Source organism: Oncorhynchus tshawytscha, linkage group LG06 (assembly GCF_018296145.1).
Source record: "Oncorhynchus tshawytscha isolate Ot180627B linkage group LG06, Otsh_v2.0, whole genome shotgun sequence".
Classification (NCBI taxonomy): domain Eukaryota; kingdom Metazoa; phylum Chordata; class Actinopteri; order Salmoniformes; family Salmonidae; genus Oncorhynchus; species Oncorhynchus tshawytscha.
The window spans coordinates 60,464,915-60,485,114 of NC_056434.1; the positions used below are offsets into that span (position 1 = coordinate 60,464,915).

The 20,200-nt window shown below is 40.7% G+C and overlaps 1 protein-coding gene across 2 annotated transcripts in view; it reads right to left on the bottom strand.

Moving 5' to 3' along the window:
- sgpl1 (sphingosine-1-phosphate lyase 1) overlaps positions 1 to 15,862 on the bottom strand; it is a 34,297-nt gene extending 18,435 nt beyond the window's left edge. Inside the window, exons 1-3 of one of the 2 annotated variants that reach the window (XM_024424424.2) lie at positions 15,642 to 15,862; positions 1,201 to 1,366; positions 14 to 81 (exon numbers count right to left, since the gene is read on the bottom strand). In XM_024424424.2, coding sequence (XP_024280192.1) covers positions 14 to 81; positions 1,201 to 1,366; positions 15,642 to 15,653 — 246 coding nt within the window. In that variant the 5' untranslated portion in view covers positions 15,654 to 15,862. Of the gene's footprint in view, positions 1 to 13; positions 82 to 1,200; positions 1,367 to 15,641 lie in introns of those variants that run through there. The other variant, XM_024424425.2, reaches the window with a different exon arrangement.
- Positions 15,863 to 20,200: the final 4,338 nt, after the last annotated feature.

Consider the following 20,200-nt stretch of genomic DNA (forward strand, 5'->3'; position numbering starts at 1 on the left):
GCTTGAAACTTACTGTCGCGCCAACAAAGGGTATTTTTCTGATGAGTCGAAAGCACTGCTTCTTGAGTCGGGATGTCAGGGCTATTAAGCGACAAAAGAAAGAGACTGATTGTGTTGAAATAAATGGTAGATATTCAGCTTGTGGTTTTGTACTGTGCTGCACTCGACGGGGAATTTTTATATAATAATGCAGCTGCTTGGAAAGGTCAGACAATTTTTAAAAAAGACCAACAGCTGGCGTACAAGCTAATACTGGAACACAGTTTCCTGACAACATTCCTGACAAATTAGATTTTTTGTACAGCATGTTACTTGCCATCAACAAAAAAAAATGAATCGTAATTTCCACTGATTTGGAATAGAAATATCATTGATCTGTAGTATTCTAGAAAATGCACAAACATCAAGTGAGAACACTAACATGTCTGAACATAGTTATGTCACTTGTAATGACTGTAAAACAGCTGGAAAATGTACAAAGAGACAAACTGAAGTGTGGAACAAGAACAAATACAGCAACTGCAAGTTCAAACATATTTCAAATGGTTGGCCAGCGACACAGAGTGCTTTAACTGATCAGCGATACACCGAAATTGTTTTGTCAGCTGATCATTGCTCACAATTATATCAGGAAAAAGTATTCAAGTCCATACAGGGATTGAGATTAAGGGTTGCCATTATGCCCGGGGCAAGTGACCTGAGCAGTTGCCCTATTGGGCAGGTCATTTATTTTAACTGACAACAACCAAAATACAAAGAATTACAGTAGTCTGGACTCTCTGGTTCCTCCACTGTGTGTAGGTGAAAATAGCTACTAAACATTTTGGGGCAAGTGATCATAATCGTGGGGCAACCCCAAAATACTCTATCCCTGCCATACTTTGGTTCCAACTCTAGGTGCTTTAATGCTGACACCTACCCTGCATGTCAAATCTTTACCGTTCTACCAGTCTGCACATTGGATTGACATAAGCATGAGCCAGAGAGAGTATTACATCATATTCTTACACCAGTCCTTTCCTTTTAAATCCATGAGGGGAAGTGAATAATTGCACACTCATTCAGACGGGTAAAGAATCACGAAGCAGCATGTCTGATTAAAACCCCAAAAAAACACTTTACATAATGTAGAACACCCATTCATCACGTTTTCCATGCATACAATACACGCATGCTTTATTCCATAATGAGAACACATACTTTCTTGCTGAAACAAGAAGCCTTTGACCCAGACTGCTCCTAGGGTAGATACGAGAGTAGCTCCAATGATCTGCCAGGGTTCCAGCTCCTCGCAGTTGGTGTTCACAAGCCGCTTGCCTTCCTCCAGGTAGAGCAGTAGCATCTCCTTGTACACCTCCAAGGCACTCTAGGAACATAGAGAGATGACATTGTTCATTTCCAATTGTAGCTCCATCTGTACTGCTATGCAACGTGTAAGGATTTTCTGGGTGGGCCGTGGGGACTACATGCACAAACTCAGCCTCCAAAAAAACATCCTCTCACTGTCAACTACGTTTATTTTCAGCAAACTTAACCTGTGTAAATATTTGTATGAACATAACATTCAACAGACATAAACTGAACAACTTCCACAGACATGTGACTAACAGAAATGGAATAATGTGTCCCTGAACAAAGGGGGGGGTGGGTCAAAATCAAAAGTAACCACCAGTATCTGGTGTGGCCACCAGCTGCATTAAGTACTGCAGTGCATCTTCTCCTCATGGACTGCACCAGATTTGCCCGTTCTTGCTGTGAGATGTTACCCCACTCTTCCATCATGGCACCTGCAAGTTCCCAGACATTTCTGGGGGAAATGGCCCTAGCCTTCACCCTCTGATCCAACAGGTCCCAAACGTGCTCAATGGGATTGCGATCCGGGTTCTTTGCTGGCCATGGCAGAACAATGACGTTCCTGTCTTACAGGAAATCACACACAGAACGAGCAGTATGACTGGAAGCATTGTCATACTGGAGGGTCATGTCAGGATGAGCCTGCAGAAAGGCTACCACATGAGGGAGGATGTCTTCCCTGTAACGCACAGTGTTGAGATTGCCTGCAATGACAACAAGTTCAGTCCGATGATGCTGTGACACACCGCCCCAGACCATGACGAACCCTCCACCTCCAAATCGATCCCGCTCCAGAGTACAGGCCTCGGTGTAACGCTCATTCCTTCGATAATAAACGCAAATCTGACTATCACCCCTGGTAAGACAAAACCACGACTCATCAGAGAAGAGCAATTTAACCACAAAAGTTATTTTTGTTATATTTAACATTTTGAAACGAAATTAAGTCCACTAATGCCCAAAATGATTAACACAGCTGTTCACTTGAGAGAGATGCGAAGACAGCACAAATGTTACCTTTTTTAAAATAAAAGTAAGGATGCCACCCAGTGTTCTCAAAATCCCCCATCTTTGATAAACACAGAAATTAAAACTGATTTCCAAAATGTTGTCATCCCATCTTGAGACTTACTTATTTGTCCTTTGCTATTTTTATTATCCATGGAACATCTGGCCCAGGCAACCTTTCAATCGAAAGAAGTAGATTTTTTGGCAAATTGGTGTTATCAATTCATCTCATTATATGCAGACGATATTTTACTATATCTAGACAACGTATCTTAAATCGCTCTCAAACACATCGAAGATCATAGATTAATTTTATAACTTGAGATGAAGCTGAATTTATCTAACCAAATCAGCATTACTGACTCTCAAGACCCCAATGGAGGACTGCATTTCTACTATTGGAATCCCAAACATTTCTGATTTAAAATATTTGGTTGTAGATACAGTTGAAGTTGGAAGTTTACATACACTTCGGTTGGAATCATTAAAACTTGTTTTTTCAACCACGCCACAAATTTATTGTTAAACTATAGTTTTGGCAAGTCAGGTAGGACATCTACTTTGTGCATGACAAGTACTTTTCCAACAATTGTTTACAGACAGATTATTTCACTGTATCACATTCCAGTGGGTCAGAAATTTACATACACTAAATTGACTGTGCCTTTAAACAGCTTGGAAAATTCCAGAAAATGATGTCATGGCTTTAGAAGCTTCTGATAGGTTAATTGACATCATTTGAGCCAATTGGAGGTGTACCTGTGGATGTATTTCAAAGCCTACCTTCAAATTCAGTGCCTCTTTGCTTGACATCATGGGAAAATCAGAAAAAGAAAGAAATCAGCCAAGAAAAACAAACCTGTAGACCTCCACAAGTCTGGTTCATACTTGGGAGCACGGTACCACGTTCATCTGTACAAACAATTATACTTGCATACTAACACCATGGGACCACGCAGCCGTCATACCGCTCAGGAAGGAGATGTGTTCGGTCTCCTAGAGATGAACGTACTGTGGTGCGAAAAGTGCAAATCAATCCCAGAACAACAGCAAAGGACCTTGTGAAGATGCTGGAGGAAACCGGTACAAAAGTATCTATATCCACAGTAAAACAAGTCCTATATCGACATAACATGGAAGGCCGCTCAGCAAGGAAGAAGCCACTGCTCCAAGACCGCCAATAAAAAAGCCAGACTACGGTTTGCCATTGCACATGGGGACAAAGATCGTACTTTTTGGAGAAATGTCCTCTGGTCTGATGAAACAAAAGTAGAACTGTTAGGCCAAAATGACCATCGTTATGTTTGGGGGGGAAAGGGGGATGCTTGCAAGCCAAAGAACACCATCCCAACCGTGAAGCACGGGGGTGGAAGCATCATGTGGGGGTGCTTTGCTGCAGGAGGGACTGGTGCACTTCACAAAATAGATGGCATCATGAGGCTGGAAAATTATGTGGATATATTGAAGCAACATCAAGACATCAGTCAGGAAGTTCAAGCTTGGTTGCAAATGAGTCTTCCAAATGGACAATGACCCCAAGCATACTTTCCAAAGTTGTGGCAAAAATGGCTTAAGGACAACAAAGTCAAGGTATTGGAGAGGCCATCACAAAGCCCTAACCTCAATCCTATAGAATATTTTGTGGGCAAACCTGAAAAAGCGTGTGCGAGCAAGGAGGCCTACAAACCTGACTCAGTTACACCAGCTCTGTCACGAGGAATTCACCCAACTTATTGTGGGAAGCTTGTGGAAGGCTACCCGAAACGTTTGACCCAAGTTGAACAATTTAAAGGCAATGCTTCCAAATACACTCAATTAGTATGTAAACTTCTGACCCACTGGGACTGTGATGAAAGAAATAAAAGCTGAACTAAATCACTAATATTATTCTACCATTTCACATTCTTAAAATAAAGTGGTGATCCTAACTGACCTAAGACAGGGAATATTTATTAGGATTAAATGTCAGGAATTGTGAAAAGAGTTTAATTGTATTTGGCTAAGGTGTACGTAAACTTCCGACTTCAACTGTATATTGTACCTGTAAACCCCCCATCAAATAGAGGACAAAAATAAATATACTGAACAAAAATATAAAAACGTGTTGGTCCCATGTTTCACGAGCAGAAATGAATAATAAAGAATGCCAGAAATTTTCCATATGGACAACAGCTTTTCTCAAATTTTGTGCAAAAATAATTTGTTTGGGGTGGCAGGTAGCCTAGTTGTTAGAGCGTTGGGCCAGTAACCGAAAGGTTGCTAGATCGAATCCCAGAGCTGACAAGGTAAAAATCTATTGTTCTGCCCCTGAACAACGCACTGGTCCTAGGCCGTCATTGTAATTAGGAATGTGTTCTGGCTTGGCCTAGTTAAATAAATAAATAAAATCCCTGTTAGTGAGCATTTCTCCTTTGCCAAGATAACCCATCCACCTGACAGGTGTGGCAAATCAAGAAGCTGATTAAACAGCATGTGTAAAATGTGCAGTTGTCACACAACACAATGCCCCAGATGTCTCAAGTTGAGGGAGCTTGCAATTGGCATGTTGACTGCAGGAAGGTCCACCAGATCCGTTGACAGATAATTAAATGTTCATTTCTCTACCATAAGGCGCCTCCAATGTCATTTGGAGGTCAGGGCCCTGTGTAGGCCATCCAGCTTCCCCACTTGTGGGATCATCTGAGGGGGGGGGGAGGGGTGCTGAGGATTATTTCTGTCTGTAATAAAGACCTTTTGAAGGGAAAAACTCCCCAGTGGGTGGGCCTGGCTGCCAAGTGGTTGGGCCTATGCCCTCCAATGGCTGCACCCCTGCCCAGTCATATGGAATCCTTAGATTAGGGCCTAATTAATGTATTTCAATTGACTGATTTCCTCAAATGAACCCAGTAAAATCTTTGAAAATTTTGCATTAACATTTTTGTTCAGTACACAATTTGGTCACAAAAACAAGTTATTTTTATGTGCATCATTCAGCCTTTTATCCGCAACAAGTAAATTTGATGGAAACATCTCTGGTGGGAAAATGTGCATAATGTTTCAATATGGACTTTAAAATATTCACATAAAACTATTTTGCCCATTGGATGGAAACCTAGCTACAGACACTGACTGTCACCACATATCACCGTCATTTAATCATGTCCCCAACAGCAGATTTACATCCTGTGCACAAGATCGAAATGACAAACCCTTGAAACACACAAGTCACAATGCAATTCCCTCATAATCAATTGACATCACACTTTCCATCATACACAGTTCAACACAACATCAGTCAACTTTAATCTTTGCGAAAGTAGAAATACAATACCCAACAAGTCTACTAATGACAAGTACTTACACCAAAAGACTCGCGCTACGGTTCAATTTCTTTCGCTCTGTAGACACGCAGTTGCGGACATTACATTAGAGAGAAAGTGACTAGTTGGAATTTGAAGTAGCAGATTACCCTAGTCTTTAGAGTGACAGGTCGCCCTGGTCGCAGTTGTAAATGAGAACTTGTTCTCAACTGGCCTATCTGTTTAAATAAAAAGGTGAAATACATTTTTTTTTTAAAATCCCACAACCAGGTGAGGTGGAGGAATAGGAGTCAGCCGACTACACTCTGCCCCTGTCATCCATTAGACATAACATTTGTAGCCAATGGAGGAGAGAAACCTCAGACACTTTTCCCTCCCCAAATAAATTCACTTGGTGTTAATTTGAGTGCAGAGGAAGTGCAATAACATGCAGGTGTTCATTATCAATCAACTCAAAAACAAATTACTATCTGATAGACGTATCACTAACGTATTCCAAATACAAAATACATTCAGTAAGGAATACACTATTTCAGGTGTGGAATATAGGAAAAACTGCTCATACCGTATCTGCATTTGACAAATTAAGCCTATTCCCAAATCAGTGGCTATAGTAAATAATTCATTAATTTCATGAGTGCGGTAATGTGTTTATCTCTAGATCACTACTTTTTTTTTTACAACACTATGCGTTTCTGCTTGATAACAATAAAAGGTAGTATCCATGAAGGTCTCCTATAATCAGATATCATAAAAGCTTAAGGTCCACAAGACAGTAACTTGAATAACCACTATTCCTAACCACTGAATCGAACATCGCATAAAGCCTTGGGGGAAATACAATAGGTACTGGTGATGCAGTACAATGACATCATGCAAACTAACCATGCTCAACGCAGAGTATGTGTTTGCAACACACTTTTAGTTACTTCATTAGAAATGTAGGCTTTAATTGACGACTGACTACTTGCTTAAATGGAATCACGTCAATCCAGGTCTAGTAAAAGTCACAGCAAAAAAAAGAAACAGTATGACATAAAAAAAGATGGTTTACGTAATAAAGACTACTGACAGTAGTTTTACAGGCAGGGGCCTAGCCTATAGTAATGACAAACCCTAATTCTACAATGGATGAACCTGAATGAAAGCTTTGCCTTTCAATCACAAGAATACACCCACTGACGACGGTTGTTAGGTTTAATCTCCGACAGGTTTGCCAAGGTTAGCGAAATAGCGCAGAGTTGGGAGAAACATACTATGTGACCAGCAGCGGCCATGTATCAGATGGGCAGCTAATGTTTATGCATTATCATAGGATTAGGTTTCATTCTCCATCTAAAATGGTGAGAGGGAAAAAAACGAACGTTTTGTCAGGACTTTTTAAATATGTATGCAAAAGCTGTAGTTCCCTTTTGAGTTCAGTGCTTCTGTAGCACAGACTGCAGCGCTGAGTGAGCATCCAGTGCCACATTTAATTTTTTTATATGCCATAAACTGGAGAGATTAAATGGTGTTATCTTGCAAAAGGAAAGTCCTGGTGCAACAGATATAAACCCTTTTGCCACGTACGTACTATTTGTTACCCGACACATTTCTTTCTGACATTTTTTAAATAACATACGTTTGTCCGTCACAAAACATTTTTTTCGTGGCCGTCTTCGCATTAGGAGAAATAATGCAGTGCCCTAGCCCGGTCTGAAGCCCACGTTTATTTTGTTCTCCCTATTGTTGTGTAAACGCCCATGCATCCGTTTTCCCAGGCCAACAGTATTCTGTAAGGAGACCTTTGTTGTCTCCAAGGGGAGGTCGTATTTCTCATGGAAATGTACTGGGTGTGAGGAGGCCACTGCTATGAGAGACATCAAGGGGAAAACAGTGTGATAATAAACATTAGTATCAACACTGGCTTGGCAAACACATTTTATGAATTCTTCGGTCTGTAAGGTCTGTATTTTATGAAAAATAAAATTCTAATAATGAAGTCAAATACCATGATCTAAGCTTCAACTGTCAACACTGAGTTAATTTGTGCCGCTGCCTTCATTGCGCACATAGACCTACCGTGGGTTCGATTCCGGCACACGCCCTTCTGGCATAAATAACTCAAATCGGGGGATTGACATCATTTAGTTACACATTTAAAATATGGACAGTGGAGGGATATTTGACCCAGATCTGGATAGGAAATTACTATACCAGAAACTTCATTTTAAAGACAGTTGCATTTAATGCATAAAATAAATAGAAAACAAATTAAATAACAGTAGCCTATGCCAACATTAGTTTCCATTCATACAAAAGGGTTGGGTAAATTCCCACAGTTGGTATATGACGAAAGGCACAACAAAACCTTTCCCCCCTCAGGAGACTGAAAAGATTTGGCATGGGTCCCCAGATCAAAAAAAAAGTCATACAGCTGCACCATCGAGAACATCCTGACCGGTTGCATCCACCGCCTGGTATGGCAACTGCTCGGCATCTGATCTTAAGGCGCTACAGAGGGTAGTGTGTACGGCCCAGTACATCACTGGGGCCAAGCTTCCTGCCATCCAGGACCTATATAATAGGCGGTGTCAGAGGAAAGCCCATAAAATTGTCAGAGACTCCAGTCACCCAAGTCATAGACTGTTTTCTCTGCTACCGCAGGGCAAGCGGTACTGGAGTGCCAAGTCTAGGAACAAAAGGCTCCTTAACAGCTTCTACTCCCAAGCCATAAGACTGCTGAACAATTAATCAAATGGCCACCGGACTATTTACATTGACCCCCCCTCCATTTATTTTGTACGCTACTGCTACTCGCGGTTTATCATGTAGGTAGGGGTGAAGTGACTATGCATACATGTACAAATTACCTCAGTTAACCTGTACCCCCGCACACTGACTCGGTACCGGTACCCCCTATATATAGCCTCGTTATTTTATTGTGTTACTTGTTATTATTTTTTACTTTAGTTATTTGGTAAAGCTAAATAACTCTTCTTGAACTGCACTGTTGATTAAGGGCTTGTTAAGAAAGCATTTCACGGTAAGGTCTACACTTGTTGTGTTTGGTGCATGTGACAAATAAAGTTTGATTTGATTTTAAATACTTTATATCAATTGTACGGAATACTTGTCAAATAGATAAATCGCCCTTAGTCTGTTAAAAAAGGTCCAAGTTGTTCCGATGATAATACAAACCAGAAGGCGCACATACACTACATGACCAAAAGTACGTGGACACCTGGTCGTCGAAAATCTCATTCCAAAATCATGGGCATTAATATAGAGTTGGTCCCCACTTTGCTCCTATAACAGCCTCCACTTTTATGGGAAGGCTTTCCACTAGATGTTGGAACATCTGCGGGGACTTGCTTCCATTCAGTCACAAGACCATTAGTGAGGTCGGCCATTGATGTTGGGCGATTAGGCCTGGTTCTCAGTCAGCATTCCAATTAATTCCAAAGGTCTTCGATGGGGTTGAGGTCAGGGCTCTGTAAAGGCAAGTCAAGTTCTCCCACAATGATCTCGACAAACTATTTCTGTATGGACCTCGCTTTGTACCCCAGGGCATTGTGATGCTGAAACAGGAAAGGGCCTTCTCCAAACTGTTGCCACAAAGTTGGAAGCAAAGAATCGTCTAGAGGGTCATTGTATACTGTAGTGTTATGATTTCCCTTCACTGGAACTAAGAGGCCTAGCCCGAACCATGAAAAGCAGCCCCAGACCATTATTCATCCTACACCAAACTTTACAGTTGGCAATATGCATTGGGGCAGGTAGCGTTCTCCAGGCGTCCGCCAAACCCAGATTCGTCCGTCAGACTGCCAGATGTTGAATAGTGATTCATCCCTCCAGACAATGTATTTTCACTGCTCCAGAGTCCAATGGCGGAGAACTTTACACCACTCCAGCCGATGCTTGGCATTGCGCATGGTGATCTTAGGCTTGTGTGTGGCTGCTCGGCCATGGAAACCCATTTCATAAAGCTCCCGATAAACAGTTCTTGTGCTGATGTTGCTTCCAGAGACAGTTTGGAACTCGGTAGTGAGTGTTGCAACCGAGCACAGACGATTTCTACGCGTTATGCGCTTCAGCACTCGGCGGTCCCGTTCTGAGCTTGAAGGCCTACCACTTCGCGGCATTGCCGTTGTTGCTCCTAGACGTTTCCACTTCAAAATAACAGCACTTACCATTGACCAGGGCAGCTCTAGCAGGCCCAAAATTTGACGAACTGACCTTTTGGAAAGGTGGCATCCTATGACGGTGCCAGGTTGAAAGTCACTGCGCTCTTCAGTAAGGCCATTCAACTGCCAATGTTTGTCTATGGAGATTGCAAGGCTGTGTCAGCAATGGGTGTGGCTGAAATAGCTGATTCCACTAATTTGAAGGGGTGTCGACAAACATTATATGTACATAAGTATCTTGAAACCGACAATGTGGAAATCAATAATGGTTGCAATTGAGATCAACTGTGCGGGTGAATTTTGAGCCTATTGATGGCTTAACGAGGCATTACTTTGCAATAATACAGTGTCATCAATGGTTGCAATAGGCCACTTGTTATTGGATTATATTCCAATATGCTACATTCTTGTAGGCTACTCGTTAGCCTATACATTGCCACATAACAAAAGGTGTGAAAACCGATGATAGCCTACTGTTTGTGTTTCCCTGGCTGAGTTGAGCTGATTTGTGCCATCAGTTGATTGACAGATGTAGGCCTACTGTAGAACAATACATTTTCCTCCAGTGCGGATGCTAGCTAGCCCACGTTTTATAGTTAGGCTGTGTATAATTTGTCAATATACTTATGGTCTTTTGAATGGATGGCTCTTACAATAGGTGTGATTTCCATTGCTAAGCTGTTATGCACCAGCTACAGTAACATAGACCTACTGTACTTTCAGTTTGATGCTGGCATTTGTAAATCATCCTTGTCGTGGATTGAAAGCCTGTATTGTGTGGCCCTACTATTTCATTTTGAAAAACTGTCAAGATGTTTATGCATTTGACCCTATCCAAATTCGATTTAGTTGAGCCGAGACACTTTTCTTTGATGCATAAATCATCAGACAATTAATTTTACTTTTTGCAATTATCTTTTCGCTTCAGGATTGTTTTGATCACATGGACTGGGATATATTCCGGGTAGCTTGCAAAAATAATCTAGACACGTATACGGTGACTGAGTTTCTAAGGAAGTGTATCGGAGTACCTACTGTGACTAGTAAAACCTACCCTAACCAGAAACCGTCGATAGATGGTAGCATTCGCGTGAAACTGAAAGCGCAAACCACCACATTTAACCATGGCAAGGTGACTGGTAAAATGGCAGAATTTAAACAGTGTAGTTATTCACTCCGCAAGGCAATCAAACAAGCTAAACGTCTGTATAGAGATAAAGTGGAGTCGCAATTCAACGGCTGACACGAGACATATGTGGCAGGGACTACAGACAATCACGGACTACAAAAAGAAAACCAGCCACGTCGTCCAGCTCGACGTCTTGCTTCCGGACAGGCTAAACACATTCTAAGCACGCTTTGAGGACAACACAGTACCACCGACGCGACCCGCTACCATGGACTGTGGGCTCTCCTTCTCCATGGCCGACGTTAGTAGAACATTTAAACGTGTTAACCCTCGCATGACTATCGCCCTGCAGCACTCACCTCTGTCATCATGAAGTGCTTTGAGAGACTAGTCAAGGATCAGATCACCTCTACCTTTCCTGACAACCTAGACCCACTTCAATTTGCTTACAGCCCCAATATAACAGACGATGCAATCGCCATCACTCTGCACACTGCCCTATCCCATCTGGACAAGAGGAATACCTATGTAAGAATGCTGTTTATTGACTATAGCTCAGCATGCAACACCATAGTACCCCTCCAAGCTCATCATTAAGCTTGAGGCCTTGGGTCTGAACCCCGCCCTGTGCAACTGGGTCCTGGACTTCCTGAAGGGCCGCCCCCAGGTGGTGAAGGTAGGAAACATCACCTCCACTATGCTGATCCTCAACACTGTGGCCCCACAAGGATGCGTTCTCAGCCCCCTCCTATACTCCCTGTTCACCCATGACTGCATGGCCAAGCACACCTCCAACTCAATCATCAAGTTTGCAGATGACAACAGTAGTAGGCTTGATTACCAACGATGACACCACAGCCTACAGGGAGGAGGTGAGGGCTCTGGGAGTGTGGTGCCTGGAAAAAAACCTCTCAATCAACGTCAACAAAACAAATGGAGATGATTGTGGACTCCAGGAAACAGCAGAGGGTACACTGGTGGAAAGCTTCAAGTTCCTTGGCATACACATCACTGACAAACTGAAATGGACCACCCACACAGACAGTGTGGTGAAGAAGGCGCAACAGAACCTCTTCAACCTCAGGAGGCTAAAGACATTTGGATTGTCACCTAAAATCCTCACAAACTTTTACAGATGCACAATTGAATGCATCCTGTCAGGCTATATTACTGCCTGGTATGGCAACTGCACCGCCTGCAATCGCAATGCTCCCAAGAGGGTGGTGTGGTCTGCCCAACACATTACAGGGGGCAAACTACCCACCCTCCAGGACACCTACAGCACCCAATGTCATAGGAAGGCCAAAAAGATCATCAAGGACATCAACCACCCGAGCCACTGCCTGTTCACCCCACTATCATCCAGAAGGCGAGGTCAGTACAGGTGCATCAATGCTGAGACCGAGAGACTGGAAAACAGCTTCTATCTGAAGGCCATCAGACTGTTAAACAGACATCAATAGCATATTAAAGGCTGCTGCCTATAGGCATAGACTGCAAATCACTGGCCACTTTAAGGAATGGAACCCTAGTCACATTAATAATGTTTACATATTTGGCATTACTCATCTCATATGTATATAGTGTATTCTATACTATTCTATGGTATCTTTGCCATGGGGCAAAGAGAAAAAGTTGCAGTTTTATAGGTAATCTGATACTATTCTACACATTTTGCCATGAGGCTGAGAGAAAAAGTTGCCATTTTAAAGCTAATTTCCAGCAATTCTACACATATTGTCATGGGGCAGAGAGAAAAATGTGCAGTTTTATAGCTAATCTCACGCTATTCTACACATTGAGGTTGAGAGAATTTAGATTTTTTTAAAAAGCTAATTCTAAACATAAAACTGCACATTTTTCTCTCTCTATTCGTTAGTCAACTTGTCCATAATTAAACAAATGTAGCTTTTCTTCTGTGACTGTCATTAGCCTATATGCTACCCTAGAAGACTAAATAAACTCTTGCTCGCCAGAATGTCATAAATCGATAGAATTCAATCTAGTCGACATTGGTAAAGTTCCTGTTCCGGAATAAAAATGTACCCTACATTTGCTGTATACCTTTACTGCAAGAAATGCTTAATTCTGCAGGAGTTCAAATGAAGGCTTCCGTGAGAGGTTGTAGACCTACAATTAGTGTCCAGATTTCAGTTTCCATTTAACCCATCTGAACATTAGGCCACAGTTCCCTCGACGTGCCAGTCCTATTTGAAGTCCCCGTTTTGTGACTGTCGAATTCGTATAGCGCCTTACAATCATCCTCTTCTACCACTTCACCAAATCTTTCCAAAACTTGACTTTTCTAACCTTCCCCTCTCTTCATTTTCATCTCCCCATTTCGCAGCTTTTCTCTTATTGGAATTCAACTCTGACATTGTTGTTTTTGCCTCTTAACTTTTTCTGCCTGTTCCCAAAAGCATTTGGCGATTGGCGTATAGGTTATTTGCCATGCGTACAGTTAGGCCTTTAAAGCTTAGACTTATGTACGAATGCCAGATAGGCTACATTTGAGTTTTTTCTTACATTAGTTTAGGCTATAGATAAACATTGCACAAGAATGATACATTTATGGATTTTTTAAGGTGTTATTTTCTCTTTTTTCAACCCACACGCCACCTACCCGTCCTGCACTTCTAGAGCTACATAGGATACTTGAACTAGTCTAAGGTACAATGTAGGTATGGTAGTGCATTCTATAGAATAGTGCTGAGCTATTAGTGCTTGAGGTCGGTTCAGTTTCGGTTCAATTATTTAAAAAATCATCACGTTTTGGATTTCAATAGTTTTTTATACATTAAAACACACTATACATTATGTGGGTTGAAAACACTAAAAGTAAAATGAATTAAAGTCCCATGATGGTTGTGACTGCCCATTACTACTTTTCACTTATTAATAATCACCTATTTAAATTAATTTAATAAAATATTTTTGTTTTGTTTATTACATTTGTTTTATTTGATGACAATTATTTCATTCCAAGTATCATCAATATAGAGCTGCTACCTATGCTGTCTGACAAAATCACTATTTTAGTAGTTCTTTAAAGTAAATAAGGCATACTTTTATGACTGCTGAATACTAACGATCAATCACTTAGATTATGTATTTTCAGGTAGAGATACCTTGCGATGCAACTGCTTTCTATCCCTCTCGATCGCGCATTCCTCGGTCTCTTCTCGTAGCAGGCATAAAAGAAACACAGACCGTAAAAGAAACACACAGACCGGACAAGTAGGCGCGCAATGGATTATGGCCATTGTAGTTAATTACCACGTTTTCTGCATTAAACTGTGTAGAATATTGGCCTGTTGGAAATTACAACTCCCTACTACATTACACAGTTCAAGCATGATCTGATTTATCTCTAGAGAAACTGCGAAATGTGCTAATTGAGCTCACAGGAAAAAAAAACTGAACGAAATGGAATTCAAATAATTGAACCGATATCTTTCTATTCGTTGTTTTAAATCACTCAGCACTAGTATACAAACACCCCCTGTGGCGATTGTAAATATTTCTTCAGACATTCAGATCCTCCCGCTGCAGGATTATTTTCCTCTTGCGACTAAACGGGTCAAATTAAGATCCGACATCTGTAGTGCAAGTGATAAAAAGCACATTTCCATGGCACAACGTGTTGAAGGTACTGATGTCCAAAGACGTACAGTACGTGTGGCTGCTGATGTCTGTATATATCGTATTATATACTGTGTAACTCTATAGCCATATAAGGCTATATAGGTTCGCTAATACAGGACTAGTAAAGGCCCAGTGCACTACTTTTGTGAAGATTATTATTTATTTTTTAACATATATTTTACATTTGATTAATATTTTGTTTTTATTCAGATTTTTCTAGGGGTTGGGGTGCTGAACCTTCAGTAAGAGCTCACTTTCTATGTCTTAAATCACTGCAAAGGAGATTGCCTGCAGGAGAAACAGTTTTTGATCATAAAGTTGTCATTACATTTGAATATGAGAAAGAACCTGGATCATTTGAATGTGAAGAAAGAACCTGTCAAGCTACAGGTGACTCTAGTCCATACTCAGAACACTGACATTTCTGACAAGTTTGACACATTTCACTCGAATAACTGTCAGAAAACCCTTATTATACTGCAAACTAAAAGAAAATCAAACCTACAACTAGAAGGCTATGCCTGCAAGAGTGAATAGTTGTTGAGGCAGTTAAGACAAAATGTATCTTAGAACAATCTTGACCTTTCCATATCAGATTCTTGATCTGTATTTATGCCACATTATTCCCTCCGAATACATACACAAATAAACTACCCTGAAGAAAATGATCCTCGCACTTGAAAAAGGATCGACTTCAAAATAATTATAAATGCCAGGGGTGTTATTCAAATAGTAAGAATGTGCTAGAATCACTTTAACAATGCGCGAACTATGTCAACACCATAACGTTAGCGCTCCAGGGCAAGCAACATGATTGTGTGTAGGCAAACTTCGCTCCACTGTTCTGGACGCTTTACTATCGCTTGCAGCAACACAGTAAACTTAATTGTTATAAGGTAAATTATATATCAGTGAGATCTGCTGCTTGTATGCTTTTTGACACACGGAGTTATCTAACGTTACATGGCTCAAGCAATATTTACATTTATCCAGAGAAAGAAAGAAAATCCTATTTAAAAAAAAAGTCTATTATTCACTTACCCAATAGTCCATGGTTAGTGTCAAGACAAGCCTTCAGCAAATGATTGTCTTCACTTTTTCTTAGTAGGGAAAGTCACTTCAATATCTTTGTATAGCTTGCTTTGTGGTCGAGGATCTGATAAACATACCACTATAGTACAGAGAATCGTATCCTAAATTCAGGAAGTGACAAGCAACTAAAAAGCAAGCAAGCAACCTTCGTGTTCTTCGTCTTCTTCTTCTTCTTCGTCAAGGTTTTATTGGCAGACTACATCCAAAAAGGTACATTGCCGCCACCTATTGGGTGGGGTAAAAACGGAGCTACTTTAACGATTTGTTTCTTAACTAAACATTTATGAAACACACTCCTATTAATGTCAAAAAAACAAAACAAAATTCAATGTACTACTTCATTTATTCAAATGAAGTCAGATCCGTACACAGCCTCTGGGGCCTGAGAGGGGGATGCATCTTCAGACAGTATTCCCTGCAATGTTTCAGCAGTGAAATCCTGCAGATCCAAGAACCTTTTAGCCGCTTTCACAGTGATTTAGATTGTCCTGTAAAATTAATAAACTCAACAAAATCAACATTATTCAGGATTACATGCTGACCAGACCGGACACGTTTGCGTGCGCGAGCATCGCAAAATAAATTTAGAAATCATGTTATTCAATTATTGCACCCAAACTGCTCGCACGCGCCAGCGAGCGTCTGCGATGCCAAGGGCTAAAATAGAAGTCCTTTCTATTTCTGACGCAGATGCGCTGCAAGTCCTGCCTCTCCCATCTCCTCATTGATTTAGAGAAGCAGGTAACCACGTGCCATCTCCTCATTGGTTATACCCACGTGGGTGATTGAAAGACGAAATGTTTTGCCATTTGTCATGGCAAAAGTGTAGATGCCAATCACCATATAAGTTCAAAGATGAAAAAGAGATGACTAGAAACTATTCGGTTGGCCGTGGATTAATTGTCGGAGTATAGGACCTTGTGCATTTCAGGTAAAATAACAACTCAATGTTTATACCCAGGACAAATTAGCTAGCAACAGCAAGCTAGCTAAATAGGACAAATTAGCTAGCAAGTGCAAGCTAACTAGCTAAATTGCTATACATGTTTAATGCTTTTCGACCTGTCCTCAAATTAATGTAATTGGTTCAGAGTTTGTTTTGATATTTTAACCTGCGTGTTGAGATTGCGTTTGGTGTAGGGGGACAAAATAAATGTATGCACGATGGCGCACGATGGGGCATGCGCGCATCCGGTTTGGGCTCCGTGTTAGTGTTTCAGAATCTTTCAACTGACTGACACCCACATACTGTTGAGCATCATCCACTGCCATAGCTACATGAACTCTACTCGCTACTTTGTCAATGTTCGCCCTGATCCTTCCTACTTTGACCTCCTTCACTCTGGAACTTGATTCCCATCACAGACTATTCAAAAAATAATATTCCATCTGCAAATACTTGTCGCGTGGCCAAACGTTTTACATTTATGACACTGAAGTGGCTTTTGTTCATAAGCTTGCACCACATATCTCATATATCCCAGCCTTACACGAAGCCTCAATATCCATCGAGATGCCAGATAGGACACTTTTTATCGGTGCCCTACTCCGATAATCATAGCATTCCACTTCATGTGTTGATAGTACTGTACATCCCCAGTGCTTTGACCTTTTTGTTATTTTGACACACATGAAATCAATATCATACCACTCTTGGTCACTGTTGGTGACTGAATCCACAAGTCCAATGCACTCTTCACTATCTTTGTGACCACAAACAGGTTGCCCCCAAAAACATCCTTGCTCATGAATCGTACTCCAACAAGGAATGAATCATTATCATACCGAGGCTTATCTTGATTTACAACTTTACACCTTTACACCTCCATTCTTAGATGTTACAGTAGCCTATTACACTAATTTCCTCTATCTTCCCTCGCGCCAACAGAATCAAGCATTACTTCTGCTTCCGCCATTGCTCTCAAACCCAAAAACACTCCCAGCAAGCAACCTTTCCATCTTAAATGGTACTTTCACGTCAACTGGGAACTCTAAAAAATACGAGGTCAAATCATGACGTCAGTGATCTTCAGTTCGGAAAGTCAAATTCCGAGTTGGATGACCGCTCAAAACGACTTTTCCCGAGTTCCCAGTTGTCTTGAACACACAGAAGTCAGACATTTCCTAGTTCCCAGTTGTTTTGAACGCGGCATACGTCATATTATTTGTGCACGGTACACGCAATTAGAAATCTACAAACCCGATAGATTTGCTCAATGGGTAAATTCCTTTCCTGCCTATTTTTCCATTTAGGCCTACTAAAAATGAGTGATTCTGCAACTTCGGGGACTTTTGCCCTGCAAGCTTTCAGAAATTCAAACTTATTGAAACACCATTTTACCAGTTTTATAATTGTCTTTGATTTGTCTAGAAATAATATCTGATAATGGCTGCGATCGTACTATTCAGGAATTGATATATTTATGTAATTTTTCTCAGTAAGCCAGAGACAAATGTAATTTACATCACGTCATTAAACATCAATTTTTGGTGACAAGGAAATATCATACAATTCATTTCTTATACATTTGTACATGAACTTGTATTGAATATGATTTTAATAGATTTTTTACGTTTCGCTGATCTTAATAATTCAACACAATGCCTGAATGTATAAACTTGCCTTTGTGACAATTGAAAACATTTATTCATCGTGAAAAATAAGATCTTTCCACCCAACCTTTTTGTGAGATTGTGATAACAACCATATGATTTCCCTATCTAAAACAACTCAATCCATGTAAATTATACATAATATACTAATTTACCTAAAAAAATATGAGTGTGGTGGAAATGACAAGGTGTGGCGGAAATGACATCTATTTTTGAAAAAAAACATGTGAAAGCAATATTTTAAATGCAAACATTTTGAACAACAACCATTGTTAAACATTTAATTAATTTAAGCCAAAGTAACATTCGAAAAGTACCCAATGTACAGAGCTCAAGGAAGTAGATCAATGTTTTTGAGAGATGAGCCCAGATTGCAGAGGGGTCATCTGCATAGAAGAGCTCAGTGAGCAAAGTAAAACTGTATAATTTGTGTTATATCCAATACAGGTGTGGAAGGTCACCTGCTTGTGAGAATCACCAAAGTGAACTGCCTGGATTTCACTGGTGTATTTACACAGGTTGTTCTATCAGGGGAGCAACTTCGGTTTTAGAAGTGGGGTGGGGACATAATTATTATAATTAGTTTTATCCAGTCGGATAAACACTCCAAACAGCCTACCCGACAGCTTGGAGGCGTCTGCATGGTCGTAAAGCACTGTTGCCTCGTTTTGTATCACATTCCAAGGATAAAACTGGAGGGGGACAAAAATGCCATTTCAGAATGTGGGGGGGTGGACATGTCCCCTTGTTCCCAGTGAAAGTTGCGCCCCTGATTTCTCTGCAAAGTCAATATGCACAATGATCTCCTCTTTCCACAGATTCTCATTTAATTCTCTCAGTTTGTAATATTGGTGTTGAATGTTGTACACGTGTTTCTCCAACTTCTCTTTCAATCCTTTGGAGAAGTCCTCCGGTAGTATCTGCAGTCTGCCACACACCTTTTCTTTTACTATCAAGTGTACAGTGAACTTCTCCATGTTTCCCTCTTTGTTTTTTCTTCTCTCTCTCTCTCTCTCTCTCTCTCTCTCTCTCTCTTCAGCTTTGTTTTTCCACTCAAACCACCATTGTCTGCTCACCAGCATCAAAGTGTTTTAAGTTATTTTGCTTGGCAAAGGGAGAACTCTGTCTACATGCACTATTTCTTCAGGTTCTTACAGCAAAGACTCAATAAGGTTCTCGGTGTTGCTGCAGCTGATACTGTAGTTTGTCCGCCATGAACCGGAGGTTGGGCGTGGGTTTTGCAGAGCCATGTGTCCCTATCCTGGACTGTTGACTTGACAATCCAAAAAGGACGTATTTTGCAGAATTCATAGCAGGACATTTAAATCTCTGAATATTCCCTCTTAAAATGCTGATCAAAGGTTCTGAATTGTGCCATTTAATAAATGCTTTTGCTTTTTTTTCTTGCTCCTCCTTAGTGTGTCCCTTTTCTCTGTTGTTGCTCTACTGTTGACATCACGTTCATAGAACCGAGTGATTTTCTCTTCTGTGCCTGTGCTGATTATGTTACACTGCTTTTTCCTGGAGTATTGAAGACTTGTTGGCCTGTTTTCATTTGCCCTAATTGGTTTTGTTGAAAATCCAAATTCTCTGTTTGCGGCTTTGACCAGGCCATACTTTCTCAGGATGTTGCCTCTGAGGATCTTTTACGCCACTTGTTTGACCTTGGGCACTGGGCATTTTTTTTATACTGTTGCTTTAACTCTGCAATGATAGAATTTCAAAACAATAAAATCCTTCTCAAGTTCTTCAGAGTTCCTTTCATTTCTCACATTGTAAACTCAGAGATAGAGTTCACTTCTTCCTTCTTTTTTTTCTTCCAGTATCTCTCCTTGTCTTTTTGCAGATATTCCTGGTACCATATAGGATCATTTTTTTTTGTTTTGTTTCTATGT